This window comes from Pan paniscus, chromosome 2 (assembly GCF_029289425.2).
Source record: "Pan paniscus chromosome 2, NHGRI_mPanPan1-v2.0_pri, whole genome shotgun sequence".
Lineage (NCBI taxonomy): Eukaryota > Metazoa > Chordata > Mammalia > Primates > Hominidae > Pan > Pan paniscus.
The window spans coordinates 52481301-52504622 of NC_085926.1; the positions used below are offsets into that span (position 1 = coordinate 52481301).

Consider the following 23322-nt stretch of genomic DNA (forward strand, 5'->3'; position numbering starts at 1 on the left):
GTGTGTGGCCCACAGCCTGGGAGCTAAGAATGACAGTTACATTCTTTTTTCTTTTTTTGAGACTGAGTCTCGCTCTGTCGCCCAGGCTGGAGTGCAGTGGCGTGTTCTTGGCTCACTGCAACCCCCGCCTCCCAGATTAATGCAATTTTCCTGTCTCAGCCTCAGCCTCCTGAGTAGCCCGGACCACAGGCGCACGCCACCACGCCCAACTAATTTTTTATATTTTTAGTAGAGACAGAGATTCACCATGTTGCCTAGCTGGTCTCGAACTCCTGAACTCCAGTGATCCACCAACCTCGGCCTCCTAAAGTACTGGAATTACAGGCATGAGCCACCGCGCCTGGCTAGAATAACAGTTACTTTTTTTTTCTTTGAGACTGAGTCTTGCTTTGTCACCCAGGCTGGAGTGCAGTGGCACAATCTCAGCTCGCTGCAACCTCTGCCTCCCGGGTTCAAGCGATTCTCCTGCCTCAGCCACCCAAGGTGCCCGCCACCACACCTGGCTAATTCTTCTGTTTTTAGTAGGGACAGGGTTTCGCCATGTTGGACAGTTACATTCTTAAAGGGCTGCTGAAGATCATATGGACATGGTAGCCAATAAATCCCAAAATGTGTACTCTGACCCTTTACAGAAGTTTACTAACTCCCACTCTACATGTGAGGGCTGCGGTGGCCAAGAAGAGCTGGAATTTAAGTGTGAAGGTCCTAAGACCTGCCCCAGCCCACTTCCCTGCCCCGGAGGCCACCAGGGGTGACAAGTAGATTCATGCCCTGGAGTGTTCCTTCTCTCCGGGGCTTATGGCAGCAACTGAATGACTTAGAAGTCCATGGGAGTGCTTCTGTTGTGGGAACTCGTGTGGTCTGGGCATAGCTGTGCCAGGCACCTATGGTCCAAGCCCCTAGAAGCATAGACTCTGACCAAACTGGTGACCCAGCCTTCCAGCAGGCAGCACTGGCTCCCACCAGGGCCCTCATCCTGGGAACTGACTTGGCCATGTGGGAGGCTTGGGAGACCCATGGGTTGGTTTCTCAGGGTCAGGGTGTAGCAGTGGGCTCCAGATGTGGGAGGTGGGAGGTGGGAGGGGCCCCTCCCAGCATGCCACTGACCTGGCCTCTCCCTGCACAGCCCAGAACATGCCGAGCCGGAGGTCCAGGTGGTGCCGGGGTCTGGCCAGATCATCTTCCTGCCCTTCACCTGCATTGGCTACACGGCCACCAATCAGGACTTCATCCAGCGCCTGAGCACACTGATCCGGCAGGCCATCGAGCGGCAGCTGCCTGCCTGGATCGAGGCTGCCAACCAGCGGGAGGAGGGCCAGGGTGAACAGGGCGAGGAGGAGGATGAGGAGGAGGAAGAAGAGGAGGACGTGGCTGAGAACCGCTACTTTGAAATGGGGCCCCCAGACGTGGAGGAGGAGGAGGGAGGAGGCCAGGGGGAGGAAGAGGAGGAGGAAGAGGAGGATGAAGAAGCCGAGGAGGAGCGCCTGGCTCTGGAATGGGCCCTGGGCGCGGACGAGGACTTCCTGCTGGAGCACATCCGCATCCTCAAGGTGCTGTGGTGCTTCCTGATCCATGTGCAGGGCAGTATTCGCCAGTTTGCCGCCTGCCTTGTGCTCACCGACTTCGGCATCGCAGTCTTCGAGATCCCGCACCAGGAGTCTCGGGGCAGCAGCCAGCACATCCTCTCCTCCCTGCGCTTTGTCTTTTGCTTCCCGCATGGCGACCTCACCGAGTTTGGCTTCCTCATGCCGGAGCTGTGTCTGGTGCTCAAGGTACGGCACAGTGAGAACACGCTCTTCATTATCTCGGACGCCGCCAACCTGCACGAGTTCCACGCGGACCTGCGCTCATGCTTTGCACCCCAGCACATGGCCATGCTGTGTAGCCCCATCCTCTACGGCAGCCACACCAGCCTGCAGGAGTTCCTGCGCCAGCTGCTCACCTTCTACAAGGTGGCTGGCGGCTGCCAGGAGCGCAGCCAGGGCTGCTTCCCCGTCTACCTGGTCTACAGTGACAAGCGCATGGTGCAGACGGCCGCGGGGGACTACTCAGGCAACATCGAGTGGGCCAGCTGCACACTCTGTTCAGCCGTGCGGCGCTCCTGCTGCGCGCCCTCTGAGGCCGTCAAGTCCGCCGCCATCCCCTACTGGCTGTTGCTCACGCCCCAGCACCTCAACGTCATCAAGGCCGACTTCAACCCCATGCCCAACCGTGGCACCCACAACTGTCGCAACCGCAACAGCTTCAAGCTCAGCCGTGTGCCGCTCTCCACCGTGCTGCTGGACCCCACACGCAGCTGTACCCAGCCTCGGGGCGCCTTTGCTGATGGCCACGTGCTAGAGCTGCTCGTGGGGTACCGCTTTGTCACTGCCATCTTCGTGCTGCCCCACGAGAAGTTCCACTTCCTGCGCGTCTACAACCAGCTGCGGGCCTCGCTGCAGGACCTGAAGACTGTGGTCATCGCCAAGACCCCCGGGACGGGAGGCAGCCCCCAGGGCCCCTTTGCGGATGGCCAGCCTGCCGAGCGCAGGGCCAGGTGAGATCAAGCACAGCTCTCAGGGGCCCCGGGGGCATGGGTCTGGCATGTGTGTGATCTCAGCATCTGCGGCTAGTGTGGGCCGGGAATTGCTGCGAGAGCTGGGCCCCCTCCCCCCCGCCCCTCGCCCCCCCCGGGCCTCCCTCTACATCACCACCCCAGGTTTGGTGCCAGGCTGCTCCTTATCTCAGTGCTGTAGAAGAAGCCCAGGAAAGCTGTCCTCTCACAAAATGGGTTGGCCCAGCCTCTTGCCACCCATGAAGGGCAGGCCAAGGGGGCTGCCCCACCTTTGCCTGCCCAGTGGGAGAGCAACAGGCTGCAGCACACCGAGGCCAGGAGAGCTGTCACCCTGGCTGCCGTGCTCCTCTGGGCCCAAGCATGGCCTCTGGGCACCACCTCCTCCAGGGTCACAGTCCCACGGATGGCTCTGTGGGCCAGGATCTGCCTTAGGCTTCACCCACCTCAACATCTTGCTGTGTTGTTCAGGCTGGTCTCAAACTTTGGGCTCAAACAATCCTCCGCCTCAGCCTCCCAAAGTGCTGGCATTACAGACATGAGCCACCGTGCCCGGCCGTGCTGTTCTGCTCTCCAATAGAGAAGCTGGTGGAAGTCCCCAGTAACCCATAGGTGATGTGTGATGCACACAGTCTCCTCACTCTGAAGCTGCACATGCGATGTGAATCTTCATTTGGGGTCCGCTGTTAATGTGGTGTTTTTCAGGGGATACAGCAATGACCAGCGTCCCCAGGAGGTCCCAGCAGAGGCTCTGGCCCCAGCCCCAGCGGAAGTCCCAGCTCCAGCCCCTGCAGCAGCCTCAGCCTCAAGCCCAGCGAAGACTCCGGCCCCAGCAGAGGCCTCAACTTCAGCTTTGGTCCCAGAGGAGACGCCAGTGGAAGCTCCAGCCCCACCCCCAGCCGAGGCCCCTGCCCAGTACCCGAGTGAGCACCTCATCCAGGCCACCTCAGAGGAGAATCAGATCCCCTCGCACTTGCCTGCCTGCCCGTCACTCCGGCACGTCGCCAGCCTGCGGGGCAGCGCCATCATCGAGCTCTTCCACAGCAGCATTGCTGAGGTAGCGGCCCAGGTGTGGGTGCCAGCTATGGCACGGCCAGTCCTGAGGGCGAGGCCAAGCTTGGCTTCAGGTCAGCCTCAGGTCCCTGGACTTCCCTGATGTCGGAGTCCTCAGCTGAGCTGCTCACAGCTTTGAGGACCTGGGCAGTGAGGTCCTGAGTTGCCCTCCCCTGGCCATTTGTGCTGTGTCACCACCTCCTGTGCCACTTCCAGCCCCAGGTAGACCTCCCACCAACAGCCATCTCCCACCCCTCTCTTCCTCTCTGCCTTGAAGCATACGGATTCATTGGTGAGCCAAGAGGGGCTTCCCATGTCTCCTTGTGGAAGCTGTGGGCATGTCCCTGGTATGTGCAGGTTGCTAGGGTGGTGGAGCTGACAGGCGGCCCCCCGTCTTCAGGTTGAAAATGAGGAGCTGAGGCACCTCATGTGGTCCTCAGTGGTGTTCTACCAGACTCCAGGACTGGAGGTGACCGCCTGCGTGCTGCTCTCCACCAAGGCTGTGTACTTTGTGCTCCACGACGGCCTCCGCCGCTACTTCTCAGAGCCACTGCAGGGTAGGCACAGGGCCTGCTGGGGCTCAGGAGCTTGGAGTGTGTGGTTGGGGCAGGCCTGGGGGGTCATTCTCTGGAGCCAGCTGTGTGGCTTCAGGCAGCAGTCAGCGACTTGGCTGCAGTGGGCTGAGAGTTCCGTGTCTGAGGAAGGGAGCTGTCATGAGGGAGGGGTCCATGGCCAGATGTGAGCGCAGAATGCACTGAGCCAGGGCCTGGTGACTGCTTGGGAACAGCCTGTGATGAGAAGGGGTTAGGCAGCCTTTGCCCCTGGGGCTGCACAGGAAGCCCTAGCCAGTGACCTGGTGACTCCCCTGAGCTGGAAGAGGCTCAGACTCCAGAGGGCATTGCCTGTGGGGCTTTGCATGGGTGGAAGCCAGGCCAGCCAAGAGGACCTGTTCCTGCTGGACGTGCTGCACACCTAGGAACCTTGTGCTTGCCTGCCACCGCCTCCCTCTGTCCCTTTCTCCATCACACAGATTTCTGGCATCAGAAAAACACCGACTACAACAACAGCCCTTTCCACATCTCCCAGTGCTTCGTGCTAAAGCTTAGTGACCTGCAGTCAGTCAATGTGGGGCTTTTCGACCAGCATTTCCGGCTGACGGGTGGGTGACCCTCTGTGCTTTGTCCTATTTCGGGTGAAGGCCAGCATCACCAGTGGGCTTCCACCTTCCGTACGTGGGTGGGTTGTCATAGACAGTTATCTCTGTGCTCAAGAGCCACTTCTTACCCGGGGCGGGAGGAAGCAGCTTCAGGAACTGCTGAGAGAGCAGAACTCACGCTCCAGGGCTCGGAGCAGGAGGTAGGGTGTGCGGCAAGCGCTGGCCCGGACAGAAGCAGAGTGGGCCCTGGTCTCGGGCAGGATGTTTCTGACTCACATTTCCTGAGGAGAGAAAGCTAAGCTCTTTGCCTAATGTCTCTGTCTCCCCTTCCAGAAAAATGCCTCAGCTCTTCCGGCCTGAAGGAATGGCCTCCTCCTGGGCCCCATGATTCTTTCCTATGTGGGCCCTCCTGGCCCTGGCCTCTGGGCTGAGGCTTGCTAGGGACTCGGGGTGGCTCTAAGGGGCACGGATAGGGCTGGGGAGCGGTGGCCTGTGGCCCTGACCAGCCCCCTCTCGTGCAGGTTCCACCCCGATGCAGGTGGTCACGTGCTTGACGCGGGACAGCTACCTGACGCACTGCTTCCTCCAGCACCTCATGGTCGTGCTGTCCTCTCTGGAACGCACGCCCTCGCCGGAGCCTGTTGACAAGGACTTCTACTCCGAGTTTGGGAACAAGACCACAGGTACCCCTGTCTAGCTCAGGCTGCAGACAGGCTGTCTGGACAGACGTCATGGGCCCCAGGGTGGCTCTCTGTGCCCCAGAACCCTCTCTGCCTCTGTGTCTCTCTTTTCTCACTTAGCTGGCCAGGGTTTTATGTGGGGCTTTTCGATGGCAGAGTCTCCACTCCAGCAGTCCCTCAACCATCTGGCAGACACATCTCCAGTGCCTGCTTTGGGCTCCTGGCCTGTGGGCCCCACACTTGGAGCATCCTCTCCTGCCTGTCTCATGCCGGGGTCTCTCGGTTGGCTTGGGGCCCTTGGTGCTCCCAGCCCCACCAGGGGCCGGTTCTAGGCTACAGCCCAGGTGGCATCTCTCTGCAGGGAAGATGGAGAACTACGAGCTGATCCACTCTAGTCGCGTCAAGTTTACCTACCCCAGTGAGGAGGAGATTGGGGACCTGACGTTCACTGTGGCCCAAAAGATGGCTGAGCCAGAGAAGACCCCAGCCCTCAGCATCCTGCTGTACGTGCAGGCCTTCCAGGTGGGCATGCCACCCCCTGGGTGCTGCAGGGGCCCCCTGCGCCCCAAGACACTCCTGCTCACCAGCTCCGAGATCTTCCTCCTGGATGAGGACTGTGTCCACTACCCACTGCCCGAGTTTGCCAAAGAGCCGCCGCAGAGAGACAGGTACCGGCTGGACGATGGCCGCCGCGTCCGGGACCTGGACCGAGTGCTCATGGGCTACCAGACCTACCCGCAGGCCCTCACCCTCGTCTTCGATGACTTGCAAGGTCATGACCTCATGGGCAGTGTCACCCTGGACCACTTTGGGGAGGTGCCAGGTGGCCCGGCTAGAGCCAGCCAGGGCCGTGAAGTCCAGTGGCAGGTGTTTGTCCCCAGTGCTGAGAGCAGAGAGAAGCTCATCTCACTGTTGGCTCGCCAGTGGGAGGCCCTGTGTGGCCGTGAGCTGCCTGTCGAGCTCACCGGCTAGCCCAGGCCACAGCCAGCCTGTCGTGTCCAGCCTGACGCCTACTGGGGCAGGGCAGCAGGCTTTTGTGTTCTCTAAAAATGTTTTATCCTCCCTTTGGTACCTTAATTTGACTGTCCTCGCAGAGAATGTGAACGTGTGTGTGTCGTGTTAATTCTTTCTCATGTTGGGAGTGAGAATGCCGGGCCCCTCCAGGGCTGTCGGTGTGCTGTCAGCCTCCCGCAGGTGGTACAGCCGTGCACACCAGTGTCGTGTCTGCTGTTGTGGGACCGTTGTTAACACGTGACACTGTGGGTCTGACTTTCTCTTCTACACGTCCTTTCCTGAAGTGTCGAGTCCAGTCCTTTGTTGCTGTTGCTGTTGGCATCTTGCTGCTAATCCTGAGGCTGGTAGCAGAATGCACATTGGAAGCTCCCACCCCATATTGTTCTTCAAAGTGGAGGTCTCCCCTGATCCAGACAAGTGGGAGAGCCCGTGGGGGCAGGGGACCTGGAGCTGCCAGCACCAAGCGTGATTCCTGCTGCCTGTATTCTCTATTCCAATAAAGCAGAGTTTGACACCGTCTGCATCTTCTAAACCAAGGGTCACTGGGATCCCAGCAGGGCTTCCGTCCAGGGTGTGGTCACATGGGGGAGGGAGGGTGCCCTGGAGACAGGAGGGTGAGGGGTTGGGGGAAAGGAAGGAGCAGCCCTCCAGGAGCCAGATGCTTCTTGGAACATGGGAGGCATGACAGGGCCATGGCCTCTCTGGACAGTGCCATGCTGGGCTGTGGCTAAACCATGAGCCCAGGGCAAACAAGAAACTCCTCAGGGCACCCCTGACACACCAGCCGCTGCCCCTCTGCCTGGGTGCAGGGCATGCCACCCTCTTCAGGCTGTCCTGCAGGTCTTGTGTGTCAGTCACCCCTGGGCCCAACCCCACCTGTCTCACAACCCCTGTTGAGAGTGGGGGAGGGGCGAGGAGGACAGAGAGATCCCAGAGTCTGAGGTGGCTGGTGGGGGCCGGGGCATCTCACCAGGGTGGCCCTTGAATGGCAGCAGGGGAGGTCTGTGGGGAGGTGGACCCAGGTGGTGGACAGTGGAGGGAGGGGCACATACCCGTCTGTGTCTGTCTTCATGTCCCTGAAACATGAGGCTCATGGGCCCCTCCCTGAGGGTTGCTTCAGGGAGCCTGCTGAGGTAGGACCTGGGATTTTGGTAGCCAACCCCATGCCACACTCTTCCCCAACCCCATTCCTGCTGCCAGAGCAGGGCCTATGAGCCCCACATAACTCATCCTGGCCCAGCCAGGAGCCTCAGTCCCCAGGACCTTGGGGCAGCCAGGCCAGGCAGGGCTGTGGAGAGGTGGGTGGCGTGGCCAGCCTGGGTCCCAGGCCTGCTTCTGTTCCCCCGTTTCCCTTGGTGCCAGCAGAGTGGGGGTCCTGCCTGGAGGACCCTTCACCCCCAGGAAGACTGTGGGTGTGGGGAATGTGGGGAGGGTCTCCCCTTGCAACCCCCATCCCAGCCAGATCTCAGGCCTGCCTGAAGGCCCCTCCAAACTGATGGGAGTGGAGGTGTGCTGGGGAGGAGAAACTTTCCCCAACCTGGCCTTTACCAAAGCATTTACAGATGGCCACCGGGCTCTGGCCCACTCCTGTCTCCCCAACTGTTACGCCATCTGCAGTTGGGGGTAGTGACAACTGGAGGCAAGGCCCACCACGTGCAGCCCTGGCGCGCAGAGGCCCTCAGCCTGGGCCCACTGCACCTCTTGGGGGTGCTGGCTGTGCAGGCAGCGGTGGCTTCAGACAGTAGCCCTGGGATTGGATATGAAAACTGATTACCTCAGACAAGCTACCCAGCCCCTCTGAGCCTCAGTTTCCCCACCAGTAACAGAGGGATCATAAAAGTAGCCACCTCCATTCATTTATTCCTTCTGCACACGTGTATTGAGCATCCACTGTGCGAATCAGCCAGACAGCGCCCCTACTCTTCCACAGCCAATGTTCCAGGGGAGACAAATGAAACAAGCCAATGTCAGCTGGTGGCTGGTGCTGCCAGGTGAACCAGGTGCAGGGCCACCTGCAGGCTGAGACCAGGGAGGCGCTCTGAAGTGGTGGCCCTTGACCTGAGACCACCTGTGAGAAGGAGCCAGAGTGTGACAATCTAGGGTAGCAGCACATGCCGGGAGAGAGCTCACTGAAGGAGCAGAGAGGCCTGCGCGGCTGGAGCAGACCTGTCTGGGGAGAGTTCAGAGAGACCAGCCTGAACTGGAGAGGGGTTTGGAGGTGCTGCAGCAAGCTGGCTGAGCATGGGCTGCTGAGTGGAGGGCAGATAGGGAGGCAGGGAGGGTGGATGGGGGTTGGCGGGCAGGACCAGCGGCTCAGGAGTGGCTGGGGCTGGTGAGGGGATGCGGGTCTGGTGGGCTAGCAGGGTGCCTGTAGCGAGTCAGAGCCCCATGAGCGCCCTGGAGTTGGAAAGGTGGAGGCAGGAACAGACAGACCCATTCAGGGGCTGCCCTGCCTTCCGCCGACCAGCACCCCAAGAGCCTCTGAATGAAACACACTGGGCTCGCAGGCGGGGGACTCGTTCACGTGTGCCTTTGGATTTGCTTCAGAACCTCTGATAGAGCCCAGGTCCCAGGGCTCATGGTGGCCTGGACTTCCAGGTTGTGATGCCAGGAGGGTCCCAGCCGGGAAGCCCCGAGCAGGGCTCAGGCCGCCCATGGGGGGTCAGTGGCCAGCACCTTCCCTTCCGCCTGCAGGCTGCTGATACGCAGGAGGAAATCCTGGCGGGTTCCTGTGGGGGTGAGCTGGCGGGGCCTCCGGGCTGCTTTTAAGGCCACTGCCCGCCCCGTCCCGCCTGCCTGTGCTGTGCCTGCCTCCTAGAGCTCATTCCCTACGCCCCGACTCTGTCCTGGACAGCGTGCCCACCAGCCATGGCGGGGCCCCGGGGCCTCCTCCCACTCTGCCTCCTGGCCTTCTGCCTGGCAGGCTTCAGCTTCGTCAGGGGGCAGGTAAGTGTGAGCCAGTCGCAGGGGCACACGGCGTCTGGGCCCTGCCGGCCAGCGGTGGGAACAGGGAGGGACTGACATGGAGGGGCAGGGGCCTGGGGAGAAACCGCAGCTGGCGCCTGTCTGGCCTCTTAGCAGGCCTGGGGGCTGGCTATTGTGCCCACCTCCCCAGTCTGAGGTCTGCGTCCAGCCACCCAGGGTTCAGGGGTGTGTCAGCCCACCCTCCTCTGACTGTGCGGGGCCGGGGCTCCCCAGCGTGCAGCTGAAGGGTACAGAGGCAGGCCTGTCCTGCCCTTCTGGCCCAGATGGAGGCCCAGGTCTTATGTGGCCCTCACCTGGGGGTTGAAGATGTGATCACCTCCAACCCCCGAGGACTACAGATTCACGTGGGGCATGTGTGTGCACATGTGTGTGCCTGTGTCCAGCCCCAAGAGTACCGGGAAGCAGAATGAGTCACTCACCCTCAGTGTCCGGGGTTATGAGCAGCTGGCAAGGACACACTTCAGCCTCAGAGCTGCCACAGAGCAGCCACAGCCCCGGGCAGGTCCCCTTGAATCCTCACAGCCTCGGGGCAACTCCTCCTGTCCTCCTCGTGAGGAACCCGAAGCCCTAGGATGACGGGGACAGGCCATTCCCACTCTAAAGCCATGCTCCAAACCCCTGCCTGTGATGGCCATCCGTGTGGGCTGGCGAGCAGACAGGGTCCTGGTATGCAGCCACAGCCAGCCCCTCGGTCAGGTCCCTGTGACAGGCTCCTGGCTGCAGGTCTGCTCAGGCCCCATGGTAGGGGCCTCTGGGAGCTTCTGGAAAAGCCTCCCACCCTGGTGATGGGGGTAGTCTCTCTCCTGTGAGGCTGAGCGTGTCTGCCTCCTGGAGCAGCAACCACTATCCCCATGGCACAGATGGGCAGACTAAAGTCCAGAGCGGGGAGGACTTGCCCAGGATCCCACAGGCAGTCCAGCCAGGGGCCTAGGCCCCCTGCCACCATCAGGCGCTTTCTCTTGGATGCCTGTGGTCCCTCAGAGAGGCAGCAGGGAGAAGGGCCTCACCAGCTTCAGGACCAGGCCGGGGCTGGGGACAGGAAGATATGAGGCTGAGAAGGCGACAGTGATGGGGGAAGAGCCAAGGGTTCCAGGGCTGTGCTGAGAGCCCTGCAGGTAAGCTCCTGCCCTCCCTTAACTCAGTTTCCCCCTGTGTACCATGCAAGGGAATTTCAAAGGCCTCCGCCACCTCCTCATGCTCTGGGCAGTGAGGACAGAGGTCAGTGAGGGGCCTCAGATTCGAGTTCTTTCCTTGTCAGAGACCTATGGCTCTGACCACTCCTTGTGGATGGGGCTGCAGCAGTGCTGGCCACTCTAACACAGCTACGTGGCCTCTATCCCAGCACCCTGCATAGCCGAGAGCCACTGTAAGTGCAGTTGGCCCTCTGTATCTGTGCACCCTGTACTTGGGTTCAACCAACCCTGGATTGAAAATATTCAGGAAATAAAATGGCATCTCTACTGAACATGTTCAGACTTTTTTTCTTTTGAGGTGGAGTCTCGCTCTGTAGCCCAGGCTGGAGGGCAGTGGCGTGATCTCAGCTCAGTGAAATCTCCACCTCCCAGGTTCAAGCGATTCTCCTGCCTCAGCCTCCCGAGAACTGGGATTACAGGCGCCCGCCACCACACCCAGCTAATTTTTGAATTTTTAGTTTCACCATGTTGGCCAGGCTGGTCTGTAACTCCTGACCTCAGGTAATCCACCTGCCTCAGCCTCCCAAAGTGCTGGGATTACAGGTGTGAGCCACCGTGCCCAACCCCATGTTCAGACTTTTCTATGTACATAGCATTTACATTGTATTTGGTATTATAAGTCGTCTAAGGATGACTTAAGGTATACGGGAGGATGTGCATAGATTTTATGTGAATTCGATGCCTTTTTTTTTTTTTTTTTTTTTTTTGAGATGGTGTCTCTCTCTGTTGTCCGGGCTGCATTACAGTGGCGCTATCTCAGCTCACTGCAACCTCTGCCTCCCAGCTTCAAGGGATTCTCCTGACTCAGCCTCCCAAGTAGCTGGGACTACAGGCGCACACCACCACACCTGGCTAATTTTTGTGTTTTTATTAGAGACGGGGTTTCTCCATGTTAGCCAGCCTGGTCTCAAACTCCTGATCTCAGGTGATCTACCCTCTTCGGCCTCCCAAAGTGCTGGGATTACAGATGTGAGCCACCACTCCCAGCCTCGATTCCATTTTATACCAGGGACTTGAGCATCCACAGATTTTGGTATCTGAGGAGGGTCCTGGAACCAGTCCCCCATAGACACCAAGGAACAACTATATTAGGAGTGGAAGCTCTGAGGGGAAAGGATGTCCCGGGTAACCTGTTCAGTAACGGCAGCAACAGGACTGGAGTGAAGATGGATTTGGGCAGCGAGGCAGGAAGGCTTTCCTGGAAGGCCCTTAGCACTTGCCCATTCAGCAGCTTTTCACCGAGGGCACGTGGCTAGGCGTGTGCGGTGGAGCCTGTGGCGGGAGAGGAGCACGGTCCAGAACCCAGCCCTGCACCCTCCCTGATCTGACCAAAGGTAGGGGGAAGCAGTTTGGGGTTCCTTCCTCTCTGACAGGGTTTGGATTCTGGGCTCTCAGCCTTAAAAAGTCCCCATGAACCAGGTCCCAGCTTGGGAGAATTTCATCCACCTTCTCACCAAAGACTTCACACTTCGTGTCTCCTCAACTTCCCCCAGCAGCAGCTCTGTGGGAAGCAGACATTGCAAAATCAGGTCTGCGGGGGGTGTGGGGTGGGGGGAGACAGCACCCGCTCTGGCTCAGTCCCGAGGTGCCCCCAGGAAGGAGGGAATCTGACTCAGCACTCAGGCTGTGATCCAGCCTCACTCCACCCAGCTGGACCAACGGCGAGATGTGGGCTCAGACCGCCGATGCTCCTTCCAGGCCATGGGGCGGAGGCAGGGCCCCTCGGCTGTGGTCTCGGAGAAGCACTGATGTGGCAGCAGGCTTACCATTCATCAGCATTTCACACACGTTTACAAACACCCAGGTCCTGTGAGTGAGTGTCCACACCAGGCCCCAAAGCTCCCGCTTCCTTCTGGGCCCTAACTCACCCATCGCTCCATCTAGCCCTGACTGTCTCAGAGTGCCACCAGCACAGTCTTACTCAGCCTGAGCCCTTATCCAGAGCTGACCACCATTCCTCCAAGAGCTGGTCCACAGCCAGAATGGTGACCGCGCTGGCAGCTTTGCCCAGCTGGCCAGGTGGCTTTGAGGGGAGCCCACCTCCTGCCAAGCCTCTACCCTGAGCCAGCAGCTGCTCAGCCCTCAAGTTACCCAATTTCCTAGTCACTCCCTGGCTCAGCAAAGGCGAGCCTCAGGATGGGGAACGAGACCACAACATCCCAGCTCCGCCGTTCAACACAGGCTGCTCTGAGCAACTTCCCTGTTTGCAGACCGCAGAGGCATGAGCGGAAAAGGCCAAATCACGGTAGCACAGAGGCTCTGGGGCCCTGGTATTTGCCATAAGAAAGTGTCAGGGGCACCATTTCTCCTTTTCTCTTGCTTTGAGAAGCCACACATCTGTAAATTATTCCAGGAAAGGGATGTTCTGGGGTCACTCCCTTTGGACCACAGTGTGGTCAGCATTTTTCAAGATGAGAACATCTCCACTTCTCTGGGCCATGCCCAAAGCCTCCCAAACACCTCCCCTCCACCCTATGCCCCTTCCCTATGCCCCTTCCTCCCACTAGAACTGGGAGTTTAGCTTCATGCCTCCTGGTTCAGTGCTGAAGGTTGCTGGGACTTTGTTGCCGTAGAAGGCTGGTGGACTTCCAGGAGCTATGGCAGGCCAGTGAATGGGACTCCAGGCCTGGGGCTTTTGTCAGCATCCTTGTGCCCATGCCGTGGTGGCAGGCTGGACTCCTCACATCTTCCACGCCCCACCCAGCTGCTGAGACCTTCTCCCAATTCATCTCACCACCCCAAGCCCTCTCAAATATCTCCCAATCCATTTCCACTGTCCCTGCCTTGGCCCAGGCCACCGTCAGGTAATGATGGCCTCTTTCCCACCACACCTGCCCCTGCGACTGTATTCTCCATGCAGCAGCCGGAGGGCCAATTTAAAACAAACTGGCCAGGCACAGTGGCACATGCCTGTAGTCCCAGCTACTCGGGAGGCTGAGGCAGGAGGATCGCCTGAGCCCAGGAGTTCAAGATTACAGTGAGCTAGGGTCACACCACTGCACTCCAGCCAGGGCGACACAGCGAGACCCTTTCTCAAAGACAAAAAACCATAAACTGAGTCATGGGGCTGCCCTGGACTCTGCCTCACCCAGGTTTACAGAGCTCCTGCACCCCAGCTGCCAGCCCCTCTCCAGCCTCCCCTCGGGCCACTGCCTGCCTTGTCACACATTTGTTTTTACTTCTTTCCGCTCCCGGCCTTTGCTTCTGCTGTCCCCTAGGCCAGGAGCACTGTCCTTGACCAACTCTCATGCATCCTTCAGGTCCCAAGTCAATGACCACCTCCCTCAGGAAACCACCTGGGGCCCCAGCCAGGATGCCCTGGGTTTCCTCAGAGGCTGGCATGGCCCGTTGTCTCCTGTGACTGCCCAGCCCAAACACTTGCAGACCAGAGTCCCTGCACACAGCTGCTCACGTGAGCCCAGCCTCTCAGGGCCGGGGCCCTTAGTCTCTGATTCCTGGGCAGCGGAGAAAGCCCTTGCACTTGGTTAGAGAGGGTCATTTGGTAGCAACGTGGGAAAATGCTCAGAGCAGAGTGGTGGCTGGAGGTCCAGCCCCACGGTGCATGGCTGGAGCCGGCATCGTGCCTGTGCCCATGAGTTGAGGATGGAGTCTCCGTGTCCTCCCAAGACAGCATCAGCTCTGTCATTTATTGTTTCTTTAACTTTAAACAAAAGGCAAAAGTGAGCACTAGGCTGGGAATCTGGGTTTAGTCCCTGGTTCACACCCTGTTCCTGGATGAGATTGGGCAGCGGCCATGTCCTGGGCTTCAGTTTTCTCACCTGAAATGGGCTTGGGGGAGCAATGTGGCTAGATTCTCTAGTGTCAGAGGGTGTGGACTCAGAGCCTTCTGGGCCGGGCACATAAGGACTCGATGTGACATTAACAACTTGTAACAGACAGGTTTCACAGGGCCTTCCCCATCTGCACTGCATTCCCACTGAGCGCCCCCAGGGCATTCTGTGGACCCCCAAAGAACTCAGCTCTGTGCCCAGAACCCTCTGCTTACTCTGACCCCTGAGCAGATGGGAAGTGGCAGCTGGAGGGGTGTGAGCCCTTGCAGCACTGAGGACAGGGTCAGGACTGGGCGTGGGGTCCAGGCCCCTGACCACACCCTGCCTGTGGCCCCAGGTGCTGTTCAAAGGCTGTGATGTGAAAACCACATTTGTCACTCATGTACCCTGCACCTCGTGCGCGGCCATCAAGAAGCAGACGTGTCCCTCAGGCTGGCTGCGGGAGCTCCCGGATCAGATAACCCAGGACTGCCGGTGCGGGCCACCCCTGTCCTTGCCTGTGTCCAGGAGCATCCTGTGGGGTGGCAGGGACTCGGGGAGCCTGACAGGCCCACAAAATGAGGAGAAGCACTCACTTATCCATGCCCCTGTGGCCCCTCCTGGGTGGCGGAGATAGGCGGGGAGGAAGGGGTAAAGGCGAGGCGCAGGAGGGGTTTATGGGGCACCTGCTATGTGCTAGGCCCTGTGCTCAGCTCTGGGCCAGGCAGAGCAGGGAGGTGGGTGGGAGCCCCGGAAGCCAATGTGGGGAGGCTGGGTGGGGGCTGTGCAAGGGAGCCTTTTCCATCACCCTGCCCACCCTCTGCCCCCAGCTACGAAGTACAGCTGGGGGGCTCTATGGTGTCCATGAGCGGATGCAGACGGAAGTGCCGGAAGCAAGTGGTGCAGAAGGCCTGCTGCCCTGGCTACTGGGGTTCCCGGTGCTATGGTATGGGAGAAAGGGGGACCCCGCCTTGCGCCTCCCACCCAGCCCCAGCTCTGGGCAAGCCCTCTGCAGGAGCCACCTGCATTCCCCTTCAACTTGTTTGTTTAATTAATACTCACCGAGCGCCTCCAAGGCTCGGCCCCCTCGCTCTTGCTTCCCTGGGGGAGGGGCCGAGTCTGGGGTTGGCCAGAGCTGTTGGGGTCAGGGTAAGCGGAGGGTTCTGGGCACAGAGCTGAGTACTGTGGGGGTCCACAGAATGCCCTGGGGGCGCTGAGACCCCATGCAATGGCCACGGGACCTGCTTGGATGGCATGGACAGGAATGGGACCTGTGTGTGCCAGGTAAGGGCTGGGCAAGGTGGGGTGGAGGCTCAGAGGGGCCACGCTGACTTGGTGCATCCACCACCAGGAAAACTTCCGCGGCTCAGCCTGCCAGGAGTGCCAAGACCCCAACCGGTTTGGGCCTGACTGCCAATCGGGTGAGTGCTTAAAAGGCAAGAGGGCACGGCCAGCGTCCACCTGGGGGCCCACGCGGATGCAGTCCCTACAACCAGCTCCCACCTGTCCCTTCAGCCTCTGTCCCAGGCCCTCAGATTTGCACATCCCTTTCAGGAACATGTGCTTTGTTTTATCACACCTCCAGCCCTTTGCACATGCTACTCCCCTGAGAGGCCTTCTCCAGGAAGCCCTCTGTGAGCCCCAGGCCGGGCCAGTGCCTTCTGTGGTCTCCCACCACCCCTGTGGTCCCGCATCACAGCTCGGTACTCTTAAGGTTGTACCTGCCCGAGCTGAGTTCTAAAAATACAGAGAGCAGGGACCCGACGTCCCAGTGTGTGCCTGGGAGAGGCTGGGGTCCCATCTGTCTCTGTGTGTCCCTCCCAGTGTGCAGCTGTGTGCACGGAGTGTGCAACCATGGGCCACGTGGGGATGGAAGCTGCCTGTGCTTTGCTGGATACACTGGCCCCCACTGTGATCAAGGTGAGCAGCGCCACTGGGATAGCCTAGGGCAGCAGGTCCCTGTGGCCAGAGCAAAAGAGGCCGACTGGGTGAGGATGGGGCCTGAGCCTCAGCAGGACCTCCGCCTGGAGCCTAGTTGGGGAAGGGGTGTCATCTGAGACCTCCACTGTCCAGAGGCCCAGCAAGGTCAGGGCCCTGCTCCAAGTCACACAGAACAGGCAAGGCCCCTTTGCCCCTGTGTTCCTCCCCAGCCTGGGCTTGGGCTCATCAGTGCTCTCTCCACTCTGCGCAGAGCTGCCCGTCTGTCAGGAGCTGCGCTGTCCCCAGAACACCCAGTGCTCCGCAGAGGCTCCCAGCTGCAGGTGCCTGCCCGGCTACACACAGCAGGGCAGTGAATGCCGAGGTGAGCCTGGACTCAGAGGCCAGGGACTTCAGCTCAGGGCGGGCAGGGGCTGGGAGAGCATCCTTTAACCCAGCAAGTGCAATGTAATTCACAAGGAGGGAGAGCCATTCCTAAGGGGAGCCTATCCTCAAGGCCTAGGTCAACCTGCTGGCCCCGGCCTTCCTGGTGAAAGCTGTGGCGGAGACAGGGCTCCTGGGTGCTTGGCTCACTTGGGCTCTCTCTCTGCCCTGGCAGCCCCCAACCCCTGCTGGCCATCACCCTGCTCACTGCTGGCCCAGTGCTCGGTGAGCCCCAAGGGGCAGGCTCAGTGTCACTGCCCTGAGAACTACCATGGCGATGGGATGGTGTGTCTGCCCAAGGACCCATGCACTGACAACCTTGGTGGCTGCCCCAGCAATTCTACTTTGTGTGTGTACCAGAAGCCGGGCCAGGTGAGCCAGGGTCCCAGGCTGGAACTGTCCCCACAGTGCACCCAAACACTGGCTGTGGGACCCTGGGCAAGTCACAGGCCTTCTGGTAGCCTCAGTTTCCCCACTTGTAAAGTGGGGAGAGGATAAGGGTCCTCTTCAGGGAGGGGCTGAGCAGGGCTCTATGGGTAGGGCAGACACCAGTGGTGCTTGGGGTTGGACGTGGTGTTCCCCTCCTGCCCTGTCGGGGGCCAGGCCTTCTGCACCTGCCGGCCAGGCCTGCTCAGCATCAACAGCAACGCTTCTGCGGGCTGCTTCGCCTTCTGCTCCCCCTTCTCCTGCGACCGGTCTGCCACTTGCCAGGTGACCGCTGATGGGAAGACCAGGTGAGCACAGGCGCCTGGGAGCAGAGACAGTGGGTTGGGCAAGCGTGCCCCCTGTGGGAAGGCGTGGGGGGTGCGGGGGGGGGCCTCAGCCTCCGCCCTGACTGGCTCTCCCTGGGAGCCCAGCTGTGTGTGCAGGGAAAGCGAGGTGGGGGATGGGCGTGCCTGCTACGGACACCTGCTCCACGAGGTGCAGAAGGCCACGCAGACAGGCCGGGTGTTCCTGCAGCTGAGGGTCGCCGTGGCCATGATGGGTGCGTGACCCCACTGCTTGCCCACGACCCGACCCCTCACCCCCAGCACAGTTGGCAGGGAGGGAGGAGCTGCCTCTGCAGATTCCAGTTTCTCTACCCAGGGCTGTGGGAACAAACAGGTGGCTGTGGGGGGTGCATGCAGGGGGTGGGAGCTGCTCTCCAACCTCGAGGCCCCCATCTACCCTAAATCTAGGGCGAATACCCCCACCCCAACTCCCCCACACCAGGTCTGATGCCTGAAGATCTTCTGAGACCCCCCAGGGTCTCCCCAGCTCCCTTCTGATGCTCCCTCGCCCTGCCCCCCAGACCAGGGCTGCCGGGAGATCCTTACCACAGCGGGCCCTTTCACCGTGCTGGTGCCATCCGTCTCCTCCTTCTCCTCCAGGACCATGAATGTAAGCCCCTCCCCATGGTGGAGCTGGCCACTGGCCCTCACCTCCTCCCCTGGATGCATCCCCAGTCTTCAGGGCCACCTGGAAGGCATCAGGGCCTGGGATGCATCCTGTCCCCTCCATTGCTGGGTAGAGGTGGTGTGAAGAGGACTGGCCCCCCGGCTCACTTTGCTCCCCGCCTTGCGTCTGCAGGCATCCCTTGCCCAGCAGCTCTGTAGACAGCACATCATCGCAGGGCAGCACATCCTGGAGGACACAAGGACCCAACAAACACGAAGGTGGTGGACGCTGGCCGGGCAGGAGATCACCGTCACCTTCAACCAATTCACGGTGAGGGAGGAGCCTCAGCCTGGGGACAAGAGGAGTCACAGCCTGGCAAGGGTGTGCAGGTGGGAGGGAGCCTCCGGACAGGGGGCTGGCATATGGGATCTGGCCAGACCTCTTGTGTCTCACCAGAAATACTCCTACAAGTACAAAGACCAGCCCCAGCAGACGTTCAACATCTACAAGGCCAACAATATAGCAGCCAATGGCGTCTTCCACGTGGTCACTGGCCTGCGGTGGCAGGCCCCCTCTGGGACCCCTGGGGATCCCAAGGTGAGCCAGCATCCTCCCCTCCCCTCCCCTGTGCTGCTGGGTAATCTCAGACCCCTGCAGAGAGCAGTGAGTGGGCAGGAGCCATTCTACTCAGGGCTGGAGCGCAGCTTCTCCCCGCTGGGCTGAAGCAGCCTCACCCCTTCCCTGGGGCCCTCACACTCATCCCTCCTTACAGAGAACTATCGGACAGATCCTCGCCTCTACCGAGGCCTTCAGCCGCTTTGAAACCATCCTGGAGGTAAGCTCGGGGGAGGGGTCCTAGCCCATGTGGGCTTCTGGGCTTCTGAGCCAGGACTCATTATCCCAGATTCTGCCCCACAGTGACCTGGGGTTCTGAAGTAGCATGGCCTCTGCCCATGCCACCGTCCTCAAGCCTGAGGTTCTGTGGTAGCATGGACCCATTGCCCATGTCTCCCCCTTACTCAGTGGGAGTTTCCTGCAGGCCAAAGGTGGCAGGGCCCAGGCAGGACTCAGAGGTGGAGGCTGGCCATGCAGCCCCCTGAGCCTCCCTTGCACCGCCACAGAACTGTGGGCTGCCCTCCATCCTGGACGGACCTGGGCCCTTCACAGTCTTTGCCCCAAGCAATGAGGCTGTGGACAGCTTGCGTGACGGCCGCCTGATCTACCTCTTCACAGCGGTAAGCTCAGCGGGAGAAGGGGCTGCGGGTATGGGGGCACCAGGACCTCCACGCTCCCCCACAGTTCCTCCAGGAGCCAAACCCTCTCTCCCCTGCCAGGGTCTCTCTAAACTGCAGGAGTTGGTGCGGTACCACATCTACAACCACGGCCAGGTGCGAGGTCTTTTTCTGGGGGGCAGCCAGCATGTACCCGGTGGGCCTGCCTGCAGGTTCTGGACTTCCCCAAGGCCCCATCTCTTCTCCATCTCCCTTCCCTTCTCATCTGTTCTGCTATAGCACAGAGCCTAGGGACCAAGGGGGTGGCTGTGAGCCTCCTGGGCAGGACTGGGCGTGGCCCCAAGGTATGGCCAGAGCCCAGCCTAAAGCCACACTGTCCCTTGCCCCAGCTGACCGTTGAGAAGCTCATCTCCAAGGGTCGGATCCTCACCATGGCGAACCAGGTCCTGGCTGTGAACATCTCTGAGGAGGTGAGGTGCACGGACACCTGGGCGGATGGTGGGGCTGGCGGTGACCAGCTGCCCACTTGGCCTCTCAGCCTTGTGTGCTCCGAGCCCCGTGGTGGGCAGGACACTGCTAGGCCATGGCGGGGTCATGGGGAAGGAAGCAGGCAGAGATCAAATTCATCTGCTGGGGCCCAATGAGAGTTAAGGGGGAGGACTCCAAAAAGGAGCATGGAGCACACAGTAGGGCTGCCCCATGTGGCAGAAGCCATGTGGGTAAGGACCCGCAGCCTGGAGCAGTGTCGTTGGCCAGAGCTGAAGGAGAGGTGGCTGGTATGGCAAGCGGGGCCTTCAGCAGCTCACTGAGCTGCCTGTCTGCTCTAACTGGGCTGCAGGGGTGGAGGTGGGCAGCCCCACCGGGCCAAGGCCAGCCAGGCTGGGGGTTGGCTCAGTGGGTCTCTGCCGCAGGGGCGCATCCTGCTGGGACCCGAGGGGGTCCCGCTGCAGAGGGTAGACGTGATGGCTGCCAATGGCGTGATCCACATGCTGGACGGCATCCTGCTGCCCCCGACCATCCTGCCCATCCTGCCCAAGCACTGCAGCGAGGAGCAGCACAAGATTGTGGCGGTGAGCTTCGCCTGCACGGCCAGGGCCCTACTCACTAACCCCTGTCAGCGCTGGAGCGGCAATCCTCTTCCCAGGGAGAGGCGCTAAGTCAGGGCTGGGCTGACGCCGGCTCTGAGGCCCTGCTGGCAGACTCCCAAGGACCCACCTGTGCTTCCCCCACGCTCACCCTCACCAGGACTATGATTCCATCTTTGAGATTTGTTTTTTTTTTTTGAGGTAGGGTCTTGCTCTGTCGCCTAGGCTGGAGTGCAGTGGCGCAATCCCAACTCACTGTAGCCTCTGCATCCTGGGTTCAAGCGATTCTCCTGCCTCAGCCTCCCGAGTAGCTGGGATTACAGGTGTCCGCCAACATGCCTGGCTAATTTTTGTATTTTTAGTAGAGATGGGGTTTCACCATGTTGGCCAGGCCGGTCTCAAACCTCTGACCTCAGGTGATCCGCCCCCCTCGGCCTCCCAAAGTGCTGGGATTACAGGCATGAGCCACTGCGCCTGGCCTGAGATAACTCTTGCATCCTCCACTGCTCCATCCCCTTTCACTCACTCTGTGCCTGCCTCTGGCCTCTCTGCTGTTTTCCAGAGACTCTAGCTCTGCCCGGCTCAGGGCCTCTGCCCCTGCTCTCCTCTGCCTGGAATGCCAGTGCTGGGCTTCCTGTGGTTGGCTCTTCTCATCCCTTAATCCCCACTCAATGTTCCCTTCTCTGGGTTTGCCGAGTAAATAAACAATGACTAACCCCTCTCCCCATCCTGCCCCTGCCCTGCCCAGGGCTCCTGTGTGGACTGCCAAGCCCTGAACACCAGCACGTGTCCCCCCAACAGTGTGAAGCTGGTGAGCACACCTTGGCCCAGCTCTCAGGGCCTCCTGACTGCCTGTTGAGGTTTCTGCCCTGGGTCACAGGGGTGGGTGGGGGAAGCAGAGGCTGGGAGGCTAGATCACACCTGGAGGCTAAGTGCTTCGCAGCCCCACTGGACCAGGGTGAGAGTTCTGGACCCAGGGGGCAGAGGTCCCTTAACCAGGGCTGCCTAGCAAAGGGGCTGGCCCAGAACCCACACCCACTGACTGGCTTTGCATGGCCCACCCTAGGACATCTTCCCCAAGGAGTGTGTCTATATCCATGACCCAACTGGGCTCAATGTGCTAAAGAAGGGCTGTGCCAGCTACTGCAACCAAACCATCATGGTAAGCGTGGGCATGGGTGCCCACTCCCAGGTCACCTGGGCACCTGCTGTTCCTCGGGGGCCCCCAAGCTGGGGCTGAGTGGGCTACCTCCCTCAGAGGATGCACTGCAGCCTGACGGTGGAAAAGGGGTCCCAGAGAAACCTTATCCACTCCGTCACTCTGGAGATGGGGCCAGGGAGCAGAGGCAGCCTGGGCAGGGAGGGCATGGCCCCAGATGGCCTCTTGGACCTGCTCTGTCTCTTATAGGAACAAGGCTGCTGCAAAGGTTTTTTCGGGCCTGACTGCACGCAGTGTCCTGGGGGCTTCTCCAACCCCTGCTATGGCAAAGGCAATGTGAGTCCCATCCTCTCCTGGGGTGAGGTATGGGGAACACAAGGACTCCTTCACCGGTTGGCCAGTGACTGGCTGTGTGTCTGGGCCAAGCCTGCCACTCTCTGGCCTTGGGATTCTCATATCTACGCAGTGGAAAGTTGGATCAAGTTATTTCTCATATTTTAATTAAAAATAATTAGAGAGGCCAGGTGCAATGTCTCACGCCTGTAATCCCAGCACTTTGAGACGCTGAGGCGGGCAGATCACTTGAGGTCAGGAGTTCAAGACCAGCCTGGTCAACATGGCAAAACCCTGTCTCTACTAAAAATACAAAAATTAGCCTGGTGTTATGGCACACACCTGTAATCCCAGCTACTCAGGAGGCTGAGGCAGGAAAATCACTTGAACCTGGGAGGCGGAGGTTGCAGTGAGCCGAGATTTGCACCACTGCACTCCAGCCTGGGCAACAGAGTGAGATTCCATCCCAAAATAACAATAATAATAATAATAATAATAATAGATAGATAGATAGATTTTTTGGCATTTATTTCCAAAAAGGCTACTTGGCAGTTTTCTTTTGTGTTCTGTTTTTACCACTTTGTAATATCAGGGTTACTTTAGCACCTGGCTATAGAAGAACACAGGAGTTATGTGTTTCTGGATCCAGCAAATGTTGCTCATAAAGCCTCCAGGGCCAGGTGCCTTTTAGGGGCTAGGTCTTTGGCGGCATCAGTGATTTTGAAGATCCCTTCCAGGATGAGCTCTCACGGGTAGCAGGAGCTCAGAGCCAGCCCATGAAAGGAGGGGGTGTTGGGAGAGGGGATGTAGAGAGTCCTTTTCCCATGACTGATCCTGCCTTCTGCTCACTCTCTAGTGCAGTGATGGGATCCAGGGCAACGGGGCCTGCCTCTGCTTCCCAGACTACAAGGGCATCGCCTGCCACATCTGCTCGAACCCAAACAAGCATGGAGATCAATGCCAGGAAGGTGGGTGGTCCTGGCTCAGGCCACCTCCTAGGGAGAAAAAAGGTCGGCTTAAAAATGGGTCTGGGGGCTCTCAAGAAGGGAAATGAAGCCCCAGGAGGAGGGATGAAGGCCAAGGGGAGTGGAGGAAGATTTGAGAACAGAAAGGAGATGCTGTCTGCTTCACCCATGCCAGGAAGGGAACTGTGGCTTAATTTAAAGTATGCGGGACTTAGGTCAGACACACTGAAGAACTTCCTGATGGTGGTGGTGGGATCAGGGCAACTAGAATGGGATAATTGAAAGCTCAGAATGCCCCCCTCACATTTCATCTGCCTGCCCATTGAGTCTGAGATAACCTCTGATTTTTCCACCCTGAAGTCAAATCTGTACTGGCTGCCCCACTCCCTATATCCCCCAAACCCATCC

The 23322-nt window shown here is 59.7% G+C and overlaps 2 protein-coding genes across 8 annotated transcripts in view; both read left to right on the forward strand.

Moving 5' to 3' along the window:
• Positions 1 to 6973, forward strand: part of NISCH (nischarin) — a 37657-nt gene extending 30684 nt beyond the window's left edge. For both annotated transcript variants that reach the window (XM_034956608.2, XM_034956607.2), the window contains exons 16-21: positions 1127 to 2536; positions 3257 to 3608; positions 4005 to 4161; positions 4635 to 4763; positions 5282 to 5443; positions 5802 to 6973. In XM_034956608.2, coding sequence (XP_034812499.2) covers positions 1127 to 2536; positions 3257 to 3608; positions 4005 to 4161; positions 4635 to 4763; positions 5282 to 5443; positions 5802 to 6412 — 2821 coding nt within the window. In that variant the 3' untranslated portion in view covers positions 6413 to 6973. The remainder of the gene's footprint in view (positions 1 to 1126; positions 2537 to 3256; positions 3609 to 4004; positions 4162 to 4634; positions 4764 to 5281; positions 5444 to 5801) is intronic.
• Positions 6974 to 9221: 2248 nt separating this feature from the next.
• The window catches only part of STAB1 (stabilin 1), a 28766-nt gene continuing 14665 nt past the window's right edge, over positions 9222 to 23322 (forward strand). For 2 of the 6 annotated variants that reach the window (XM_057301782.2, XM_057301783.2), the window contains exons 1-22: positions 9232 to 9400; positions 14761 to 14897; positions 15233 to 15348; positions 15601 to 15686; positions 15754 to 15823; positions 16227 to 16322; positions 16594 to 16704; positions 16939 to 17135; positions 17367 to 17497; positions 17621 to 17748; positions 18055 to 18143; positions 18333 to 18470; positions 18597 to 18737; positions 18913 to 18975; positions 19262 to 19375; positions 19475 to 19528; positions 19762 to 19842; positions 20284 to 20442; positions 21206 to 21268; positions 21524 to 21619; positions 21866 to 21952; positions 22806 to 22917. In XM_057301782.2, the coding sequence (XP_057157765.1) occupies positions 9323 to 9400; positions 14761 to 14897; positions 15233 to 15348; positions 15601 to 15686; positions 15754 to 15823; positions 16227 to 16322; positions 16594 to 16704; positions 16939 to 17135; positions 17367 to 17497; positions 17621 to 17748; positions 18055 to 18143; positions 18333 to 18470; positions 18597 to 18737; positions 18913 to 18975; positions 19262 to 19375; positions 19475 to 19528; positions 19762 to 19842; positions 20284 to 20442; positions 21206 to 21268; positions 21524 to 21619; positions 21866 to 21952; positions 22806 to 22917 (2347 nt within the window). In that variant the 5' untranslated portion in view covers positions 9232 to 9322. Of the gene's footprint in view, positions 9401 to 14760; positions 14898 to 15232; positions 15349 to 15600; positions 15687 to 15753; positions 15824 to 16226; positions 16323 to 16593; positions 16705 to 16938; positions 17136 to 17366; positions 17498 to 17620; positions 17749 to 18054; positions 18144 to 18332; positions 18471 to 18596; positions 18738 to 18912; positions 18976 to 19261; positions 19376 to 19474; positions 19529 to 19761; positions 19843 to 20283; positions 20443 to 21205; positions 21269 to 21523; positions 21620 to 21865; positions 21953 to 22805; positions 22918 to 23322 lie in introns of all 6 variants that reach the window. The other 4 variants (XR_004670568.3, XM_008972121.6, XM_057301784.2 and 1 more) reach the window with 4 other exon arrangements.